Source organism: Labeo rohita, chromosome 20, assembly GCF_022985175.1.
Source record: "Labeo rohita strain BAU-BD-2019 chromosome 20, IGBB_LRoh.1.0, whole genome shotgun sequence".
Classification (NCBI taxonomy): domain Eukaryota; kingdom Metazoa; phylum Chordata; class Actinopteri; order Cypriniformes; family Cyprinidae; genus Labeo; species Labeo rohita.
This window is the reverse complement of record NC_066888.1, coordinates 13,494,173-13,516,678: the sequence shown is the minus strand read 5'-3', so window position 1 is coordinate 13,516,678 and position 22,506 is coordinate 13,494,173. Positions and strand designations below refer to the sequence as shown.

The following is a 22,506-nucleotide window of genomic DNA, read 5'->3' as shown; positions in this document are numbered from 1 at the left end:
ACCAGATGTTAATGTATGTGTTCAACTAACGAGACACTTTTAAGCAAGATTCTACATTTGGTGGTGGTGTTTATTTAAAGCAAGTGTATTGTATATTGCATAATATACACACTACTGTTCAAAAGCTTTAAACAAATTAATACTTAATTCAGCAAGGAAGAATTAAATAAATCAAATGTGAAAGTGAAGACATTACAATGTAAAAGATTCCATATGAATGTTTTTTTTAAACTTTCTATTCTATGAATCTTATCTATGAATCCTGAATTAAAATGTTTAAAAACGGTTGCAGATATATTAAGCAGGACAACTGTTTTCAACCTCTTCAACAATAATAATAAATGTTTCTTAGCATCAAATCAGCATATTAGAATGATTTCTGAAGGGTCATGTGACACTAAAGACTGGAGTAATAGCTGCTGAAAATTACATGTAAATAATTATATACGTGTGTGTATGTGTGTGTGTGTGTGTGTGTGTACATAGCCATTAAGTTCTCAAGGGAAATTTATATGTAGTTGGATCACACTGCCCTAGTGAAAAATAAATATATTAAAATGCTAAGCATGCTACAAATATATTTACATATTTATGTGCTTAATAAAAAGCCTTTTAGCATGCTATACTGGTATAGTCTGCTAAATTGGAAGAACTATTTTTGTACTTAATGTGCTTTAATTGTGCAAAAGTAGTGCTGAAGTCCAACTAAAGATATACTTAAGTATATTTGACTGTGCTAAAGTGGGACTATTGCAAGTATACTTCAGTTACACTTTAATATCACAATTAAATGCTGATGTTATTCAAGGATCATACTGTCTTCATCACTAGTGATATTAAAATACTTTTTATGTTTAATATTAAGAAATGTGCATTGTGCACAAGTAGTTCTCCAAGTAAAGTTTAATTTAGAAGTTTAAAGTATAATTTTTATACAAGTAAGTCTTGAGCGATGTCAGTAAATATGCTAATAGATACTATACTTAGTATGAAATAAATGTATTTTAAATATAATTTTTATCTAGAGCGAATGCTGTCCTTACATAGATAATGGCGTTATTATATGGACCTTACATTTACACCTTGAGAGGTACTGTGAGAGTATAAATAAATATACATAAATAAATAAATATATAAACACATACATAAATAATAGTATAAATAAATCCCTTTTTAGTGGTAAAAATATGCCTGAAGCTCATGCATAAGACTTTGCAAAAGAAAATGGTGTGACTGTATTAATTTGTCTCATTCCAGTTATGCAGTACCCACTAAATGCTGGAACTTCGTTGTGTACATTAATAGTAGTCAGAATTCCTGAGAGGATACAAATAAAAAGCTAAAGTTAACCATTGCCATTGTGGGATTGAGGTTTATCTTTAGCTTTAACTAGGGGCTTAAACTGAACCCAGTTTTAATATAGATATATAGATAGATAGATAGATAGATAGATACGCGCATAGAAGTTGGCCCACTGCCAACAAGGCTATCTGGGCCGACAAGTTTATGCTTTTAACCATTTTTAATAATTATTATTTTATTATTATAGCGTTTTCTGCAAATTGTAACAGGATTGCACATTCTACAGTGAGACAAACCAATGCAAAACATCAGACAGGTCCATTGATAATACTTATGTTTGTGCTGTTTATCCTCCAAAGTGATGTCATTTCCTGAAGTATGACGTCATTAGGGAACTCCCTTTTATAGTTAAGGGATTATTAGCATAGTTACTCCCTGAAAAATATGCATATATGCATAATATTTACCTAATATTTATGCATATGCATAATATTTACCTAACCGGCTTCCAAATTTATAGTTTTGTTGATGTAACTCTTTGAGGAAGAAACTAAGTTTGTTTCTTAATTTATTGTATCAGTGCAATCAGATACATTCCCCTTTGGTAAAATTTAAATGATCTATCTTCTTTTATAAAATGTAAACTAAGTATTTTAATGTAATTTTTCTTTTCCTCTGGCAGTAACAATGCTGATGAACTTCCTGCATAGACAGCAGTTTCTGGGCCTGGTAACATTTCAGCTATGTTTCTGTCAATGCAGGATCAGAGAGCTGTCGGATTTCATTAGCTATATTGTCATTTGTGTTCCGAAGATGAATAAAGGTTTTATGGATTGGAATGACACAAAGGTGAGTAACTTCTCAAGAGGAATGACCTCAGAGCTCACCACTGCAGTTAAGCTTTAGATCCTCAGGTCAAATTTTTTTCCTCTGGCAGTAACAATGCTGATGAACTACATTTCTTTATTTTTGTTCATTTTTTCTTTGCATTGCAAATTTTTTTGACAAGAACACATTTCTTAGCATTTTTCCTTCATTTAAATTCTTTCTTGATGTACGTTTTATTTCCTTTTCATTTGAAGTTCTTTGCATTTTGGAGTGTTGTTTTTTCTTTGAGGCATATAGGGGAAATCCACAAATTTATTAGTTAAAAACAGGTTAGGTTTGAATCCATATCAAAACGAAATTAGAAACACTATGTCAGTTTTTACCAGGGTCATGATAAAAATGACATCTGCTTAATTCAAATGGGTTAAAGGAGAAGTCCACTTCCAAAACAAAGATTCACATATAATGTACTCATCCCCTTGTCATCCAAGATGTTCATGTCTTTCTTCAGTCGTAAAGAAATTATGCTTTTGTGGAAAACATTTTAGCATTTTTGTCCATATAATGGACTGATATGGTGCCCCCATTTTGAACTTGCAAAATGCAGTTTAATGTCAAACACTCGTCTTTTCTTACTCTGCCCAAACTTTTTTTTTTTCCGGTTCATAACAGTTAGGGTATGTTGATAAACTCCCATCTCATGTTCTCCCTTAACTTCAAAATCATCCTATATTGCCGTTTTACCTTTTTTGTTAAGGGTGTTTGATCATCTTTGTATGCTCACTTTGCAAAGACTGGGTCGGAACTTCCGCAGCGATGTAGGATGATTTTGAAATGATTTTTGAAGTTGAGGGAGAAAATACGACAAAAGTTTTTCGACATACCCTAACTGTCTTGAGCCAGAATACAAAGAGTTCTAGGAGAACAAGGCAAGATGAGCGTTTGAGAATAAAAAGTATTTAAATTCCATTATTTTTATGAAAATAACAGATCGTTTCGCTAGAAAAAAACCCTTCTTCCTCATCTGGGATTGTTTGAAGCCGCATTTAAACTGCATTTTGGAAGTTTAAAATCAGGGCACCATAGCAGTCCATTATATGGAGAAAAATGCGGAAATGTTTTCCTTAAAAAATTTAATTTCTTTACGACTGAAGAAAGAAAGACATGAACATCTTGGATGACAAGGGGGTGAATACATTATATGTGAATCTTCATTTTGGAAGTGGACTTCTCCTTTAAATTACTTAAAACTCACCCTATGTTCACATAATTATGATTAAAGTAAGATGTGTAATGTTTTAATAATGTATCATATATTAAAGGGATAAAGTTCACCCTGCATAGACAGCAGTTTCTCAGCCTCGTAACATTTCAGCTACGTTTCTGTCTATTCAGGGTCAGAAAGCTCTCGGATTTCATCAAAAATGTCTTCATTTGTGTTCCGAAGATGAACGAAGGTCTTACGGATTTGGAATGACACAATTTTCATGTTTGGGTGAACTATCCCTTTAAGACATATATTTGACAGGGATATTAAAATCAGCTTCTTAATAGGAATGACCCCAGAGCTCACCACTGCAGTAAAGCTTTAGATCATCAGGTCAAGAGCTTTGTAACTTAAGATTTTACCTTGTTATATTTTTTCATGATGTGACATTCACACAAAAATGCATATATGAAAGCACTGTTTACACAATCCTTTTCAAGAAAGGATGCAACATAGTTGCTAGTTTATTTCATTTAGGCCATTTACCATTAAAACATTTACCAAACCATAATTAGTCATGGCTCCCAACAGCACCGGTCTCCTCTTCTTCATTGGGTTTTCCTCACAAAATACGATTCCCCCACTTTACTTCCACGACCCAACTTGAATTACACCATCAGAGATGCGTAAACCCAACACTACGGTATTCTGAGTGATGTGAAACACGACTCCAGGCCTCCGTCCCATTAGAGCCCGTTACTTATGGAACAAAACCATAACAAACTCACTGCATCATCATAAGTATCCTCATAAAACATTCACACCAGATGAAGCCATGAGAAACCCAGCGTCCATTGGCCAGCCAGCAGTCAGCCGAGAACAGCAGACCAGTTACCATTGGCTGCTTCCCGTCGGTAGCATCTCGACTGGAAGCACGAGTTCCTGTATCGATCCGGAGCCGTCCTCACCTCTGGCAAGGGAAGGGGGATTATTTTGTTGTATCGGTAATGCAATATGATGAAAAGACTTACCGCAAACTCAGGCGAGCGCCTTTAGGACTAAAATACCAGCAGACAGCGGTTCTCGAGCACATTGTTATAAAATGCTTTAATAAATAGTTTGATTTATTTCTAAGAACAAACATAAATTCCACTAAATGAACCAAATAAGTTTTCAGAGCAATTCTTCTGTACAAAAAAATTACATTTTAAAAAACAAAACAAAAGAAGAAACTCAACTCCAGCTCCACCCCGTTTCCCTTCCATAACGGACATTGAGCTTAACTTGCTTATTTGTACTTGTTTACTTGTGAACCAATTGTTCAGGAACATTTTTCCATCAGCAAAAAATGAAATCTTCGATTTAACATCATGATGAAAGAACTCAAATCATAGCCAGTCGTTTCTGAGGTGATCCATTTCTTTGAGCTGGTACCTCAAGTACAAATGCTTTACAACATAATTGTTCCCTTCATGAAGTTGCGATCCAACCAAACCAAAACGAACAAACGAAAAAGGAGGAAACAAACAGCTGGACATCATAATCAGCATCTTTACAAGAAACAAGCAGCATGGTTTTATGATCAGCAAGAAAGGACAGGTGTGGAAAGGGAATAGGGCTCTTCAAAGAGGCGAACACACACGCCACAATACAGCACACGATCGTATAGGTGTCTAGTGAAAACAAAACCAACAACATAATAGGATGATTTCTGATTATATTTTTGTTCTGACTGTGGGACGCTGTATACATCTTACAAAACCTGCCATATCAACTGGCATAAATAAAAGGAATGGTGTATAAAAAAAAAAAAAAAAAAAAAAAAAGACAAAAAACAATAATAATCATAATTTTTAAATCATAATTATAATAATAACAATAATAATAATAATAATAAAAAAGTGACTTAAGTTACTAAATTCAAATATACACAGCGACTCCTTTATTATATACACATATTTACAGATCCCTTGTCTTTGTTTAAACAAATACCTTGATGGTGATAATGGGAGCTGCTCTTAAGACCAGCCTCTCCTCTTTGTCGTGATCTATCGAGAACCGAGGGGCTTGTCCGAAGGCACTTGCGACCGACTCAAAATACTGCAATCCGTTTTTTAAAGAGCGTTCAGCCAAGACAGAAAAAACAAGGCCACTTTATAGGCACTGTAGCCCTCCTCATGGACGACGAGCTCGGTAAGGCAGGCGTGGAAGGAGAACAGATGAACGGTTGAAGGGGGATCCCCCCGAAATCAGCGTCCCCCACCTCCCGCACGTGGTCTGCACCGAAATTGGGCCACTCAAAATGAAACCAAAAGCACAACCATTTGTAAACAACAACGTAAAAGTCTTTATAATGGGTTGTCTCACGTGTTCCTTAGTCCTGCTTCAAATCCAGCAGTTTTTTTTTTCTCCGAAAAACAAAAGCAAGGCTTCTCACCGCCTCCTTATAATGAAATATAATTTGCTTCCTCTGTACATAAAAAAGGAAAGAAAGAAATTTGCCACTTTATCAGCCTCAGAGAAGTCAAAAATAAAAATAACACATGGGAAAAAAAACTCAGTCTTAGTTTCTGAGATGGCCTTGGTCTCCTCGTCCTGCTCGGTCGGAGCTCATACGCAATGTTCCTTGTGCTCAGCAGTGGCGTTATTGACATTTTTACAGTTGTTGTCCTTTGGGCTGAAGCCTGTCCAGTAGGGTGCTTTGAGGGAAGGGCTGCTGCAGCCGCCGCTGCTGCCGCTGCTCCGCGTGGTGCAGATCAGCCCGTTCTTGGTCCGCGCTGCAGGTTTAGAGTACTTTTGGATGGGACGCTTGCCCCCCTCCGTCCCGCACCACTCTTCCACCAGCTCCAGCTCTTCCTCCTCCATCTCCTCCTCGTCCTCCCCGCTTGTGCAGGTCCGGTCCGGGGGAGGCCATGAGCTTGGTGCGCTCGTACTGCGCGTCCCGGTTGTCCTTGTGCTGCGGCCGCGACACGGGGTTCAACGGTTCCCACTGGTTGTTGACGCTCTCCTCCATGGGCACGCGCTCCCGCCTCTCGCGCTCTTTTCGACGCTTACGGGTCCACCACACGCAGACGATGACGCAGAAGACCCAGAGTACGCACAGGACGACGCACAAGATGGGCACCAGGTAGTCTGTATGGAAAGAGAGTCCAGTCAGACCTGGCAAATCTGGGATTTATGCCAAAGAGGAAAATAATGAAGTAGGGATGTACGACATAAAAATTATATTGGTTATTGGCTAATGTAAGTCACTTCATTTATCAATAATGGTCAATAGTGGAGATTTTGATTGCCTGGCTCCTTCCACCAATCTTTTAGATACTATTCGAGATGAAACAGTGTACATATATTAATAATATAAAATGGTGTGTATATATAAATAAAATTATTATTACATTATTTTTAAGATCACTTGAATACTCATTTGCTTTTGATAAGATTTTAATTAGACTAAATGGTATGTATTAGTATAGTATATATAGGCCATAAAATTAAAACTGAAACAACCATCAACACACTAATTTGTAAATTATTTTTAGGATAAGAAGCCACGTAAACATTCATTAGCTATTGACAAGAATTATTTCAGATTTTTTTTTATTAGAAAAAAAAAAAAAAAAAAAAAAAAAAAGACCATAACATTACAGAATTGAAATGAAGGAGAAAAAGATCAAATAATTTGGCTTTAATGCCTATAGGTTATAAAGACAAAATAGTGTGTATATAATATAATATAATACAATATAATATAATAATCACTATTTTGTATTCACAATAGTAAATATAATAAACACTCTAAAATAATGATATAAATTAAATGTATAAATTATTTTTAAGCTCAGCCACTTAAACATTCATTAACTATTGACAAGAATTATTTTAGATTTTTTTTGTATTAGACAAAACAGTATATATTTTGCAATATTGGCCATAAAATTTAAAAGAAATAACCATCATCTTTTCAATATTGGCCACAACTATTAAAATAATAGATATTTCGATTTGGCCAGAATTAGATATTTAATTGTATTAGATATTTAATTTAAAATAGTGTGAATATAATATAATATAATATAAACACACTATTTTGTATTCACAGTAATAAATATAATAAGGACTCTAAAATAATTATATAAATTAAATAATTCAATGTCTAATTTTTATAAGACAAAATAGTATATATATATATATATATATATATTTTTTATATTGGCCATACCATTACAGAATTGAAATGAATGAGAAAAAGAGCAGATTATTTGGCTTTAATTTAGGTTTCAAATAATTATCCTCTTTTTTTTTTTAATTAGACAAAATAATATATATTTCGTAACGCTGTCCATTACATTAAACAGAAACAACCACTGTCTTATCAGCATTGGCCACAACTTGTGCATATAATATAATGTAATGTAATGTAATGTAACATAATATAATACTTTTTTGTATTCACAATTATCGATATAATAAACACTCTAAAATAATTATATAAATTAAATGAATAAATTATTTTTTAGCTCATAATCCACTTTAACATTCATTAGCTATTGACAAGAATTATTTAAGTTTTTTTTTTTTTTTAATTAGACAATCTTTAGACAATTAGTACATCTTTTTTAATACTGACCATAACATTACAGACTCGAAATGTGGGAGAAAAAGAGCAAATTATTTGGCTTTAATTCCTGTAGGTTTCAAATATTAATCCTCTTTTAAAACCATTTATAATTGCCTTAACCAAAAAATCATTAAGTTTGTCCCATCATTCTTGTTAATATATTGCTGTGGCGTGACAGATGACTGTGGAGGAGTTATATGACTGTCACACAGGTTTATGGCCTCCTGCCCACAACTGCTGAATCCTCTCCGTACCCTTCCTCCTGTGACTCACAAAGACATTTAAGCTGCACTAATTGGTGGAGACGGGGAATTGACACTCGGTCAGGGGATGAAGGCTGGCTTTAGCCTCGAGGCCAGTTGGCCCCAGCTCTACTCACCCACTGGCTGGGACATGACCGGCATCTCCACTTTGACCTCGATGACGGCAAGCATGACGGTGCTGTTGTGCCGCTTGGACAGCGTGCTGACGATGGTACTCGCTGCCTCCTGGATCTGACTGTGGTTAGGCTGCTCATCCTGCTGGAAGGACTGCAAGAGAAATAATGTGGAATAAATATACATTAGATTGCATCCCAAACATGGAGCCAAGATTCCAAGTAAAAACCACCTACAAAGAACAATCTATAATTATAGTATAGACCTAAAAATTTACAAAATGTCTTCATGGAACAGACCCCAGAAAAGTTCACTTTTGGTACAAGACCAAAAAAAAGACCTGTAATTAATCAGTAAAATAACTAAAACGAGAGCAGTCTTTATTCACAAAGTAGTTGACTAAGTCAACTCTATTCTGTTTTCAACATGCAAAAACCTGCAGCTGTTTGAAGTTCCTGCCTACAGGTTCCATTTTAATGAGTCAGGACAGTTTAACAGGGGCCTTCGGTTAGTGACTTGTTACAACACTGTAGGGATTTAGTGTAATCTTATCGAGGATAAAGGATACATTTGTAGGTAACCACTACTTGTAAGTAACATCCGTAAGGCAAAATGTTTCATTGAACGAAGGAAATGTGGCTTCAAATTACACAAAACCTGTCTGGCGGCAAAATGTTAATTTTCATATCATTACCCAAGTATGTTTTTTTTTGTTATTTTAAGGATTATTTCAAGCTTATTTGGTTATGCAACATTTTTTGTCTAAAGACAAAAGTGTACATCCTAAGGCTGTGTGAGATGCGCCGAAGCCCGGTTCCAGTGCTCTCCGTGTGGGTGGAGGGAATGCTGCAATGCAGTACGGCCCGCTGCTGGTCAGTCAACTGAATCTCATTACAACATAATGGGCTGGTTTGAAGAGGGGGTCGGTTGGCATTACTCTGGGCATCCGGGCATTTCGAGGAACTGTGCTCGACTCGGTGAGGAAATCAAATTTGCATCCATTAACAGATTTGTGCGATGAGTATGCAGGACACCCATGGCTTTGACTTTCTATTCCGCTGATAATAGATCTTAGGGGCCCACACAACACTGCTGTGTGATGGGTATAGGCGTGCAAAGGACTCATGAATTTAAAATGTAGGTGCACAAAGCGAGGGTCTTCAAAATGTACTTACAATTGCCACCTCTACTGCGTCCTGGTTTTTGTAGGAGAGGTCACAAAGAACCAACAGCGCGTGATCTTTCGCCAGGCTACGCGTGGCAGGCATATACCTCAGCTCTGAGCAGACGTTCTCCACTGTCGTTCCCTAGAAGACACATTGCGTATTTAGAACAATATTTCAGAAACAGCGCTATTCAAGACCATAACTGATTAAAGCTACAGTAAAGACAGAAATATTGGGAAATATTAATTACAGTTTAAAATTAAAGCTGCAAGCAGCGTTGAATGGGCCCTCGCACCCGCATCTATGAGTTTGTTAGAGCATAAAACATGCCACTTCCTGTTGTCAGCAGGTAGCGCTATGACTAACTGGATATGGGCATGGGCATGTATTCAGGACTGGATTGTGCAGCTTGGACACTGTATGCCTGAAATATAACAACTTCCTGTTTCATGGCCAAACATCGAAGTTTGTCAAGCCGCCACAGACACACCTTTTAACGAAAACTTCAGCATCATAAAGGGCTGGCCAAATGTGGTGTTGATCTGTTTAAATCTCTAGGAGGAGTTCATTTAAACACAACGCCTGAAAATGGCAAAAACGGCACAAAACTTGCCAAGAAAATTAAAAATAACAGATTTCCTGTTGAGTTTCAGGCTTCATACCAGGGGAGTTTTTTGTAGGTATTGGTTTGTTACATGTGTCTACCAAATTTCATACATTTATGTGAAACGTAGCTCAAGGGGCACTTCGTTGAAATTTTTCAGGTGGCGCTATCGTGCCATTTTGCCACACCCACTTCTGAAACCCATATCAGATGTAAATTTTCACCACGTTTAGCATGCTTGCAAAGTTTCATGAGTTTGAGCATTTTTTTTTTAGGCCCCCACTGAGCTTTAAAAGACCCCCTAAAATGTGCGGTGAGTTTGATGAGGGGTAACTGAGAATGAATATGGGAAAGTCATGTGAGAGGAGGCAATGTCTCTATCACGACATGATTGGATATGACTGGTTACGATCGGCTGTGATTGGTTCATGCCATAAATTCCGCCTCTTATGTTCATGCGTGTTCACGAATCAGTCTGAATGAACAATATAATGTTTATGGGCTAATGTTTATTGAGTTAATGGGAAGACTAATTAGTAGACTAAAAAAAGACTAAAAGTAAGTAAACAACTCACACGCTTAGATATAACCACTTTGTAACGTTAAAATAAGACTTAAAATGGCATGAAAACATGATCTGTGGGAGTTTTTAAGTGAGAAATCAGCTTGATGAAATTGAAAGTAAACCTCTGTGTCTGTGACCACATTTACTGAGCTATGATGACTGAAGATACAAAAAACACAAAAGTTAAATGTTACCTGACCACAAACTTCTGACTTGTGTCATGAATTGGACAGAGACAATAGCACTAACAAACTGGTATTACCATGTTTTCATAGACTATGGCAATGATTTTACGATTTGATACCATCATTGTACCATGGTACCACCACACAGGGCTTTTGTGTAATGGAATAAAACAACAATTTAAAGGCGAATACTTACTGTGGGTAATTTCTCCTTGTTGAATATAAGGGTGATGCGAGCACAGCTCTTGTCCAGATAGACTGAGTTGGGCTCACATTTGGTTTGGAGGGTTGGGGTGGCTTCAGGCCTTGAACAAAACCCCCACTGGTGGCAAGGGGGAGAGAGGCACGTCAGGAAGTTGTGCTCCAGGCATTCACGACCTCCTGGACAGGAGTGAATCTCTCGCCCTGGCGTCCCTGGCAACAGGCACGGCCGCCGGCCACACACCACCTGAAAAAGTGTCACGAACACATTAATTTATTTATATAAAATAGAAAAAAGACTTGTTTTTTTTTCCAGACACTTACCTTGGTGCACTCCACTTTGCCGTTAACACACTGACAAGTGTTGCATTCTTCCTCCCAGCGACTGCCATGCGGGAACTGAAGTCCAGCATAGTGACACGTCTTCCCAATGCCAATGACTGCGCCACAACACAAACACAAACACCGTAAGACTGGGGCCAATTCTAATTTAGGAGCAGATCCCTTTCCTGTCTGGAATGATCTAAGTCACATGATGCCAGGTCAATGCTTCTACGAACGATGCCGTCTACCTTTCATGTCGTTCACTTCTTAGGAACCATATTCCCCGTTTTGTGGCTTCAGATCCACACCTATTAGCTTTTAGCTCATGTACAGGCTAGTGTGCCAAATTACAATGATTTCTGAAGGATCATGTGAAATTCAGCTTTGCCATTACAGAAATAAATTACAAACCAGACTGGTTTTGTGGTCCATGGTCGCATAAATAGAAAACAGTTGTTTTATATTTCTAGAAATATTTCACAATATTACAATTTAACGTAAACTATTGAACAGTATATGCATTTAAAATGTACAGTGTTTATTTTCCAGGAAACTTACAACAACATTTATCCTGCACTAGAGAGATTTTTGTCCAATCAAACGCTCTCTAGAGACAGAATGTCCCACCTGCTTCCGACTAACAAGCAGAAATAATGTTCATGGCTGTGAAGTAAATACACCATTCTGGCTATTTTTGAGGCTCTCACTTTGAAACAATAGGGAAAGCACATTTCATGGGGTGTTTAAGGTCCATTGCTCAATACCAGCAAGCTGAGGGATGAAAAGAGATTGACTGTTTTAATGATTAAACAATAACTCTTACACTCTTGGCATTGAGGTCCGGTGCGACCGAGCGGACAGACACATCGGAAGCCATTGATCTCATCCACACAGGTGGCACCGTAGGCGCAGGGTGACGACTGGCACTCATCAATATCTGGTGAAGCAAAAAGAACATGCATTCGCATCAATACCCCTACTGCCTAGGGCTGAAATGTCAAACAGTTAGGAAAGCTAAAACTGTGATTTGAAATCAATACATAAAGCGTTAGGATTGATGGCGTTCCCATGGCTGCACCTCAGAAAATGAGGCTGGGGAAATGCATGGAATCTTTAAAGAGTAAGTCAATGGACACAAGAGACAAGGAGAGGAATTTTTCCACTGGTTGAATAATTTATCTCTTCTGTCTGTTTGTGAGCCACGGCTAACCTTTGACCCCCGAGGAGGTCAAAGGGCACGGGATGCTCGGTAATCCACCAACACCCACTTTCTATACATCCCTATTCTTTCCTCCTCAAGATACTCACTGATACGGCAGTCGGGTCCAGCGAATCCAGGGGCGCATTCACAGCGGAACCAGTTCACCCCGTCCACGCAGATTCCTCCATTGTAGCTGCGAGGAGACGTGAGGACAATGAGGTTATCAGCCCAAAGAGACACCTTCGCCCCAGTGATTGACATAATACTTCCAATATACATGCATAGAAGAGGAAAGGCAGGAAAAAGGGGGAAGAGAAGAGTGGATGAAGAGGGATGCGGGACACCAGCACCTTTTTAGATGCAAATCCCCACAGTGGCTCCTTGCTGGGATCCCCACCCCCTACTCCCGCCCCACCTCCCAAATCCCTTGCTCCCAGGTCAGCGATGAAGAAAGGCAGGAGGACAGAGCAGGCTGGGAGAAAAAGAGCCTGTCCATTCCCTCCTCCCCTCACCGCTGGGGGTGCTCTTTTAGGGCCATCGGCTCTATTGTGGCTCCCATTAAAACCAGCCCGGGGTCTCCTGAGCTGTCGGATTTAGGGGTGATTTAGGGACATCTTCTCCCGTCTTTACAACCAGCGTTCCCCCTCGAACCCCTCCCCTCAATGCATCCGCTTGCAGAGAATGGGGGTTAGCGTGGCAGGAACAACAGGGTGGAATAGGGCAGAAAGCCACATTAGAAGGGTTATTCCTAGCCGTCTATGTTGTACAGGGAAGGGGAGGGTCGACCCAAACAGAGGGCACAACAGATCTACTGGCGTCCCGGGGCGGGATAAAGTAAATAAGTAGGAGAACAACTGTAGGTCTTCTTACCAGGGGTGAGGGTTGCAGTCGTTGATGTCTGCAAGGAATCAAAAGAGAGCGTCAATGCGAGACATTTGCGCTTCGATCGGATGTAATTTAACACTTTTGCGGATCGTGATGTTTGCTTTCAGTGGTATGCAGACATGCACTGGCAGCTAAATTGTGAATGGGGGAATTCACTCACTCTGAGCGCAGATGGGCCCCTCCCAGCCGTCTTTACAGATGCAGGTGAACGTGTCACCACCGCCCACGCAAGTTCCTCCGTTCAGGCAGGGGCTGGACGCGCAAGTGCTGTTCTTCGCTGAAGCACAAAGACGAAATGGAAACGTTAGATAGTGAGCAATTCTGTAGACTAGTATATCTCAAATAGGGTCCCCCAAAGGCCAGAAGCTAGGGGGTCTGAAGAAAATGTCAGAGGATGTTACTAAATGTGACCCTGGACCACAAAACCAGTCATAACGGTCAATTTTTGAAGAGATTGATGAATAAATAAGCGTTCCATTGATGTATGTTAGGACAGGACAATATCTGCCCGAGATAAACTAATTGACAATATCTGAGGGCGCAATATCTAGAATCTAAAGGGTGCAAAAAATAAATCTAAATAATGAGAAAAATGTCTTTAAAGCTGTCCAAATTAAGTTCTTAGCAATGTTTTGATATATTTACAAAATATCTTCATGGAGCATGATCTTTAATTAATATCCTAATGATTTTTGGCATAAAAGAAAAATCAATCATTATTACCCATACAATGTATTTTTGGCTATTGCTACAAACATACCCATGCTACTTAAGACTGGTTTTGTGGTCCAGGGTCACAAAAAAAAAAAAAAAAAAAAAAAAATATATTGCATTCATTTTCTTTATAGACATTTACAAACAAATTTAATTTTAAACTAAAATTTAATAAATACACACATGTATGTACATATTTAAGAAAAATGCTATCTTCATATATTAAATATGTTTATATATAATATAAATTATATGAATATAAATATATACTTGTAAATAAATGGAAATATTTTCAAACTATACTGTATGTGTGTGTGTATATAATACAACAAAAACAACAAAAACTTATTTTGGATGTGATCAATCATGTTGAATCTTTTGACAGCACTAATTTAAAGCGAAAAAAAAACAAAGATAGAAGACTCTGTACTGTGACTTTGTGCTTTTATATATTTTATATATGTACATTTTAAATATATATATATATAAACCATAAAAGCAACCATGATTTATTTTCTTTATTTATTTCTATTAAATGGTTTCGATCTTTGAACCAATTTAAGAAGCTATAATAATATAAATATCTACATATAAATACATATAAAAATAATGCAAAAACACAATAAATAAAGGACAATTTCTATAAATTAAATCGGCAACTACAATACAATATAAAACGGACTACAAAGGGCACTGAGAGGGCATGATTATCGATTTGATTATAAAATTTGCTATTCTTCATGCAAGTGAGGGGAGTCTATGAATAGTCTGGGCTTATAAAAAGGCATTTTTGGTTTGTGAATAAAATGAATATGAAAACTGGACTTTCACAGAGGTCTGCTTACCTGTGTTGCATGTACTTCCTCCCCAACCGGGAGGGCAGGCACAGCGGAAAGCGTCTACGTGGTCATAGCAGGTCCCTCCATTACTGCAAGTGGTGGCATCACACTGACTTTCACCTAAAGACAAAAAAAATACCAGTCAGTTAACATACACAGTTAAACTATACAATGTGAAAAGAGGGAGTCAGTTGACATAAAACAAGGAGCGGTAACTCACGTGAATGACAGGTCTTTCCTTTCCAGCCATTGGCACATTCACAGTAGAAGTCGTTGACCAGGTCCACACAGCGGCCGCCATTCTTACAGGGGCTCCGACTACACTCGTTCACATCTGAGTGCAGAAACAAAATGAAAAAATAAGATACTGAATGTAAAGAAGATCAAGATGATGAGGAAGATGAAGAAGGACACTCACTGAGGTCGCAGAGGTCACCCTCCCAGCCGTCCGGACAGAAGCATTGGAAAGAGCTGATCCCGTCGATACAGGTGCCTCCGTTTCGACACGGATTGCTCACGCAGTCGTTTACATCTGTGTAGTCGATATACAAAATTACAGTGAGCATCCAGATTTTAGGACACAATAAGGTTCAAAAGACCACACTGAACTTCAGAAGACCAAAATCTAATATAGAACTGGAAATGAACCCTTTTTTAAAATAAAATAAAATTAAATAAACATAATGAAGTTCGTTTCTGCACTATTTTTAGGTACTTAATCAAATCAGACTGATTATGTGAACTTTGTGGAATTTGAAATATAATATTTTCAGCTGAGTTCAACTGGTTTAAAAAAAAGTTTCACAGCACAAGGATCTACTGAAACTGCTTAAAATGTCATATCAATTACCCATCTACTATGCTAGGATAAGAAGCGAACAAACAAAGATGAAAAGGCGTCACAGGAACATGATTAAAAAAGGGAAAAGGTGAAACAGTAAGGATGACTCACTCTCATGGCAGTAAGTTCCTGTAAAGCCGAGCTCACAGGTGCAGGTGAAGTTGCCGCCTGGCTGGCTGATACAGCGTCCGTGAGGACCACACACATTAGAGTTGATGTGTCTCACACCCCCATCTGAGCGGTTACTCGCCACAGCAATCGTACAGCTGTCAATCACTGGGAATGACAAAACAAGACAAGCAGGAATAAGATCAGACGGCTGCTGTACAAAAGCAGGTCATCTCCGTCTGTTTCAGAAAGGGCAGTACCTTGGCATGGGGTTGTCTTGCAGTGGTCCTTGCGGTTTTCACAGGTCTTGCCCTCGTAGTCTTCAGGACAGGCGCAGTAGAAGTCACCCGGCAGGCTGTAGCACGAAGCCTTATTCTGACAAGGGTTCGGCTCACAGGGGTTTGGGTGAGACAGACTCTCCACCTTCAAATGAGACAGAGAGATTAAGTTAGGCCAGTCCTCTTAAGATATAGTCATAAACAGGCAGGTAAGCTGTTGAAGACTCCCATAAGCCTACAGCTAAAGGAGACAGCACCATTATACTCACACAAGAGACCAATCAAAACAAACTGTGCAGCTAAATTTAGACATCCTTCCGCCCTTACCGAGCATATTCAACTGGGACGAGGAACACTTTTGCACATCTAGTTCTCCTACCTCGACTTGGCCTTGTTCTGGTAAATATTCTTAGAAATGAATTTCTATTTTACACAGAAACTCTTAATTCTTACTTTTTTTTTCTTTTTTTAACATATATATTTTTTAATATGTTAACATATTTAACAAACTTCACATCATTTAATACTTTATATATATTTTTTTAAATAATAATGTCCCTGTGTTATGACCAATGAAATTTCAAATATACCATGTAATGAGCTTAATTATAAATTATTAAATCAATAATCATTACTATGAATAATAAAACGATTAAAATACACATTATTTCTGTCGATGTATAGTTTGTTAGGATAGGACAATATTTGGCCAAGACACAACTATTTTAAAATCTTTTGAAAACTATCTATTTGAAACTATTTTTTGAAAATCTGATGGCGCAAAAATCAAAAAATTGTGAAAATCACCTTTAAAACTATCCAAATGAAGTTCATAGCAATGCAAAAATTAAGTTTTGATATATTTACAGTTGGAAATTTACAAAATATCTTCATGGAACATGATCTTTACTTAATATCCTAATGATTTTTGGCATAAAAGAAAAATTTGACCCATCCAATGTATTTTTGCCTATTGCTACAAATATACTCGTGCAACATAAGTCACAAATTATATTATACAAAAGTGGCTTTTTTTCACCATAAGTCATTCCACAGCAATTTATCGTTTTGCAATTGAGTTTGCCAATCTGTCTGAGGTAGACTTAGGACACGTTCACACGTTCTGTCTGTGCTATTTGTTAACTACGGTCTAGGACACAAGCAGACAGACGTCTTTACCCATTGCATCACGTCTCTTGCCATGGGTGCCACATTTTTAGGATGCTGTATCAAATTCTCTATGGGTGAAGGGTATTTTTAAATGCATTCATTTTTATATAATTAATTTTTCTGAATTAATGTGTTAAATTGCCAGCCAAATACTATATTATTTTTTATTTAACACTTTAAAATAAAAAATATATATTTTAAATCAACACTTTACAATATTACTGTTTTACTGTATTTTTTTGATCAAATAAATGCTGCCTTGGTGAGCATAAGATGCTATTATAGACATAAAAAAAATACATAAATAAAATCTCACCAACCCAAAACATTTGAAAAATAAAATTCAATTAAATGAAATCAAACAAAACATAAAATTATAAAATAAAATGAAATATAAAATAGCAGAAACTCACTAGACACCTGTTCCAATAATGTTTACTGATTAATGCAGCTTTTTGCATTTTTCTATGACTCCCTCACTGTCCCAGCTTCTCATTTTTCTCACAAATGAATTTCTTAAGGAGATGAACCTCTGTTGGAAAGTAAACAACCTCTACATGCCAGCTGCCATGTAAGGTGTTCGCTTGTACTATAACGCTGTTCTCCTGAGCTCCAAGGCCGCTACGTTTATTCTATTAGGGATATACACTGTATATACTGGAAGCCAAATGGCTGCACAAAGCACTTATTCAGGCAGTGATGTAAGAGGAGCGTCTGCAAACCAGACTGTATCGAGATACATAAAACTGCTGAAGCAGACAGATGTAAGAGATAATAAGCCGTCTGTAGTGGATCCATAGAACAAACTCATTTGGATGCGTTTCAAACAGTGGTATGCTGATAGTCAAAACTGGTCAGCACATCATTTTAAATTATGAATCTAAAGCTTTTTATTCAGAGGCAAACAGATCTTGTGATGCAGCTAAAAGTTGTAAATCACAAATTTATTCTAACAACGTTTCAATTAAACAGATCTGATGTCACATCAAAACATGTTAATACTGGACCATTATATATATAGCCTTTTGTGCACCTGCACTGAAAACAGCTCTTCCAGATCAAAAGCTTCCCTGGTAGTCTCACTTCTCCAAAAGACTGCAGACGGTATGGTCTAATGTGAGCTCATGGCACGCCAGGCATGAATATAACGTGAAAATCAAGGCCTTCTCTTTCCCGGGCTGATTGTGGGCAGGCGGCCAGGAGGCCATGAGAAGAGTTGCCTCATTCACTACAACTTATTTTTAGTCTGCACAGTAAGCTGAGACTGGCTCAGGACCAGCTTCCAGCACCTCTATGGAAGTCCATCTTTAGCCTGCCACTAGACTTAAACTGGCTCCAGACCAGCAATAATGGCCACATGAAGAAAAAATACTCCAGCCCTCCACCCAAACCCTGCTCTAGTTACCCTGGCACACCTGTGGCCGAATAGCAGGCTTGATCTGCCTTACACCAAGGCTTTAAACATACATACACGCGACGGCGGGGGTGCCGACCAATTTAGCTGCGCCGAACGAGATTGTGAGCGAAGTATGAATGGGGAAGTGACCACCATCTGTAAAGCTAAATGTCATCGATTAATCAAGAACGAGCCCCACTGTTTCCATTTAATGTTTATAAACCAACAACAAAACTAAACAAAAAAAGTAAAAAGCAAAGAAAAATAAACAACAAAAAAAAGAAACAAAACAAAACAATCTGAGATTAAAACAAACCCACATCTGGGCATAAAACAAAAAAACAAAAACATCTGGGCACAAAACAAAAAAAAAAAAAACAACATCTGGAATAAACAAAACAAACATCTGTGCATAAAGCAAAACAAAACAAATCTGGGCATAAAACAAAACAAAAACATCTGGGCATCAAACAAAACTAAACTAAACAAAAAAACATGTGGCCATAAACAAAACAAAACTAAACATCTGGGCAAAAAATAAAAAATAAAATCTGGGCAAAACAATACAAAAAGCATGTGGGCATAAAACAAAAACAAAAAACATTTGGGCATAAAGCAATAAAAACATCCAGGCATAAAACAAAACAAACAAAAAACATCTGGGCATAAAACAAAATACACAGCAAAACAAAACAGATATCTGGGCATTAAACAAAATAAAAAACATCTGGCCACAAAGACAAATATCCAGGAAAAACAAAAAAACGTGGCATAAAAAAAAAACTAAGCAAAACGAAATGAAATTGAAAAAAAATAAAAATAAAACAAAAACATCTGGGCATCAAACAAAAAACGAACAAAGCAAAACAAAAAAAAATACAAATCAAAATGAAACAAATCTAGGCATAAAACGAAACAAAACTAAAAACATCTGGGCACAACAAAAAAAAACAACAAAATATCTGGGCAAAACAAAAAACGTGGGCATAAAACAAAAAACAAAGCAAAATGAAACGAAACGAAACTAAATGAAACAAAAAAACATCTGGGCATAAAACAAAAAAAGCAAAACAAAAAAAAAACATCTGGGTATAAAACAAAAATTTGAATGTGGGCTTAAAATGAAACAAAAAAAAAAACTTAAAAAAACATTGGGGCACAACAAAACAACAAAAAACATGCAAAATTATGCTGAACAATATTGACAAAAAGTTTACTGTGAAAAAAAGAAAAAGAAATGTCTTTAACACTATAAACAGTAAAGATTCTCACCTCACAGAGCATCCCTGCATAGTTAGGCGGGCATTCACAAACAAAGCTGTCCAGAATGACATGGCAGCGGCCGCCGTTTTGACAAGGACCGCTGGCACATTTGTTCCTTGAGACTTCACAGTGCAAGCCCACAAAACCTGGAGGACACTGACAGTGGTAACCTCCATGAACCAGCTCCTGCTCAGACACAAATGAAATGGCACTTAATATAAATACCACAATTAATTGAGTTGCTAAAGTAAACAACGAATTCTAGCAGGCTATACCTTGCATGTTGCTCCATTCTGGCACTGTCCATGGCAGCCATTGAGATCTGCAGTCGTGGGCAAAGTAAATGAAGCAATTAATCAATGGCTAAGTGGAGGAAATCAGGACAGCAGTTAGGGACAGCTGAAGATGTGCAATTAACTCGAATTAGATGAGCTCGGTAAGTGCGCTGAGGATGGAAATGTTAGTACAATCAGCACAAATGTAAGTGAGGTACAACCAATAACCCAGCATGCAATAAGTAAAGCCTAAGACAAAATATACAGTGTGCAGAAACCCACAGGATATCAAGTGTCCAAAGAGGAAACCCTGAGCGCCACTATAGTGTATGCTGTTAAAGACGGAGGAAAGGACAGGAGAGGAGCATGAGGAGATACTGACTGATGTCACAGTTCTGTCCGGCCCATCCTTGAAAGCAGTCACAGTGATATCCACCAATCATGTTTTTGCAAGAGTGAGCATTTACACAAGGCTTCCCCATACACTCATTTGCATCTGTGAAAGTGAGGGAAAGAAAGAGTTGGGAGATTTCGTAGACAATCGGTAGATTGGGAGATTGAAGAGGAGGAGATGGGAAGTGTAGAGTAGCAGGATAGGGGCAGAGAAATCGGAGATCTCGCTGTGTAACCCCACCACCATTAAGCCCATTGAACAGTCTGCTGGCTTGAAACTCTAACAGTCACAATGTTGCCAGACTGCTTCACTCCCTGATCAATGACCATTACACAGCAAAATAAATAAATAGATGAATATATAAACCTCAAATAGTATATTCTGCTTATTCCAATAAAATACCTAAACATCCTTAAAACAAGATCATTTTATTTAAGATTTACAATGTAAAAAATTGCCCGTGAATTTAACGGTAAAAGTCTGTAGAAAAATGCTACAGTAAAAACCTGTTAAATGGTTAACAGTAAATTCCCCTACTATATATGGTGAAAAACAGTATTGGACATTGCATGTAATATAACGGTAGCATACATAATTCCCTGTGTTGCATTTTTTTTAAAATTTGTTTGTTGGAATAACTGTTTCTATTTAGTTTTTTCTTATGAGATTTGTACAGCAGGGTTGTATGTTACATCTATATTATATTATATTATATTATATTATATTATATTATATTATATAGCTGGGCAACGATTAATTGTGATTAATCGCATCCAAAATAAAAGTATACACACATGCATGTATATATTTAAGTAATAAATGTTATGTTTATATATTAAATATATTTATATATAATATAAATTATATGAATATAAATATATACATGTAAATACACGTAAATATTTTCAAAATATATATGCTGTATGTGTGTGTCTTTATATATATACACATCATAAATACGTACACAAAAACCTTTATTTTGGATGCAATTAATGGCAATTAATCATTGCCCAGCATTAATAAAATGTCATTTATACCTGTGATGGCAAACCTGAATTCTCAGCAGCCATTAGTCCAGTCTTTACTATTACAAGATAGTTCAAAAACCATTCTGGTTTCCTCAAAAAACATTTCTTATTATCTACATTGAAAACAATTATTTTGGAAACATTTTTTCACTGCTTCACTGACGAATATAAAGTTATAATAATAAACACTTATTTAAAATATAAAAAACGTCTATATGCATTTACAGATACTTTTGATTAATCTATCTTAAAAATCTTACTATTTTAACAATTTTTACCATTGTAATGTCCTTACTACCTTTTTCAGCCTTGAAAGTGTCAGTTGCGTTGCTGTTTATTCAGGGTCAGAAAGCATCTCGGATTTAATCAAAAATATCTTAATTTGTGTTAACAAGATGAACGAAGGTCTTGCGGGTTTAGAACGTCATGAGGGTGAGTAATTAATGACAGAATTTTCATTTTTGGGTGAACTATCCCTTTAAATATTTTTACTGTAAAGCAAGACAAAACGGGCCAAGAAAAAAGTTTTTTTCCATCGCAAACTAAGGGGCTGGTCGTAATCTCATCTCTCCTCAATTAGACTACAGCAGGTGACCAGCCAGTTCAGGGGGCTACGACTCTTGACTTTGCCATGAAAAAACTAGTGCTTATTAGGTGTTTAAATATTCATCCGGGGCCCCTAGTGAGGTGCGCTCCGCTCCCCTGCGCACCTGTCCTCCGGGAAACACGACTCCCCA

The 22,506-nt window shown here is 37.2% G+C and overlaps 1 protein-coding gene across 1 annotated transcript in view; it reads right to left on the bottom strand.

Annotated features, from left to right (window-relative positions):
• Nucleotides 1-4,417: 4,417 nt before the first annotated feature.
• The window catches only part of jag2b (jagged canonical Notch ligand 2b), a 53,580-nt gene continuing 35,491 nt past the window's right edge, over nt 4,418-22,506 (bottom strand). Inside the window, 17 exon segments of the mRNA XM_051138042.1 lie at nt 4,418-6,241; nt 6,243-6,469; nt 8,335-8,485; nt 9,508-9,639; nt 11,049-11,300; nt 11,378-11,493; nt 12,201-12,314; nt 12,686-12,771; nt 13,449-13,476; nt 13,624-13,740; nt 15,023-15,136; nt 15,237-15,350; nt 15,435-15,548; nt 15,969-16,133; nt 16,226-16,388; nt 20,082-20,258; nt 20,348-20,394. Coding sequence (XP_050993999.1) covers nt 5,948-6,241; nt 6,243-6,469; nt 8,335-8,485; nt 9,508-9,639; nt 11,049-11,300; nt 11,378-11,493; nt 12,201-12,314; nt 12,686-12,771; nt 13,449-13,476; nt 13,624-13,740; nt 15,023-15,136; nt 15,237-15,350; nt 15,435-15,548; nt 15,969-16,133; nt 16,226-16,388; nt 20,082-20,258; nt 20,348-20,394 — 2,411 coding nt within the window. The 3' untranslated portion in view covers nt 4,418-5,947.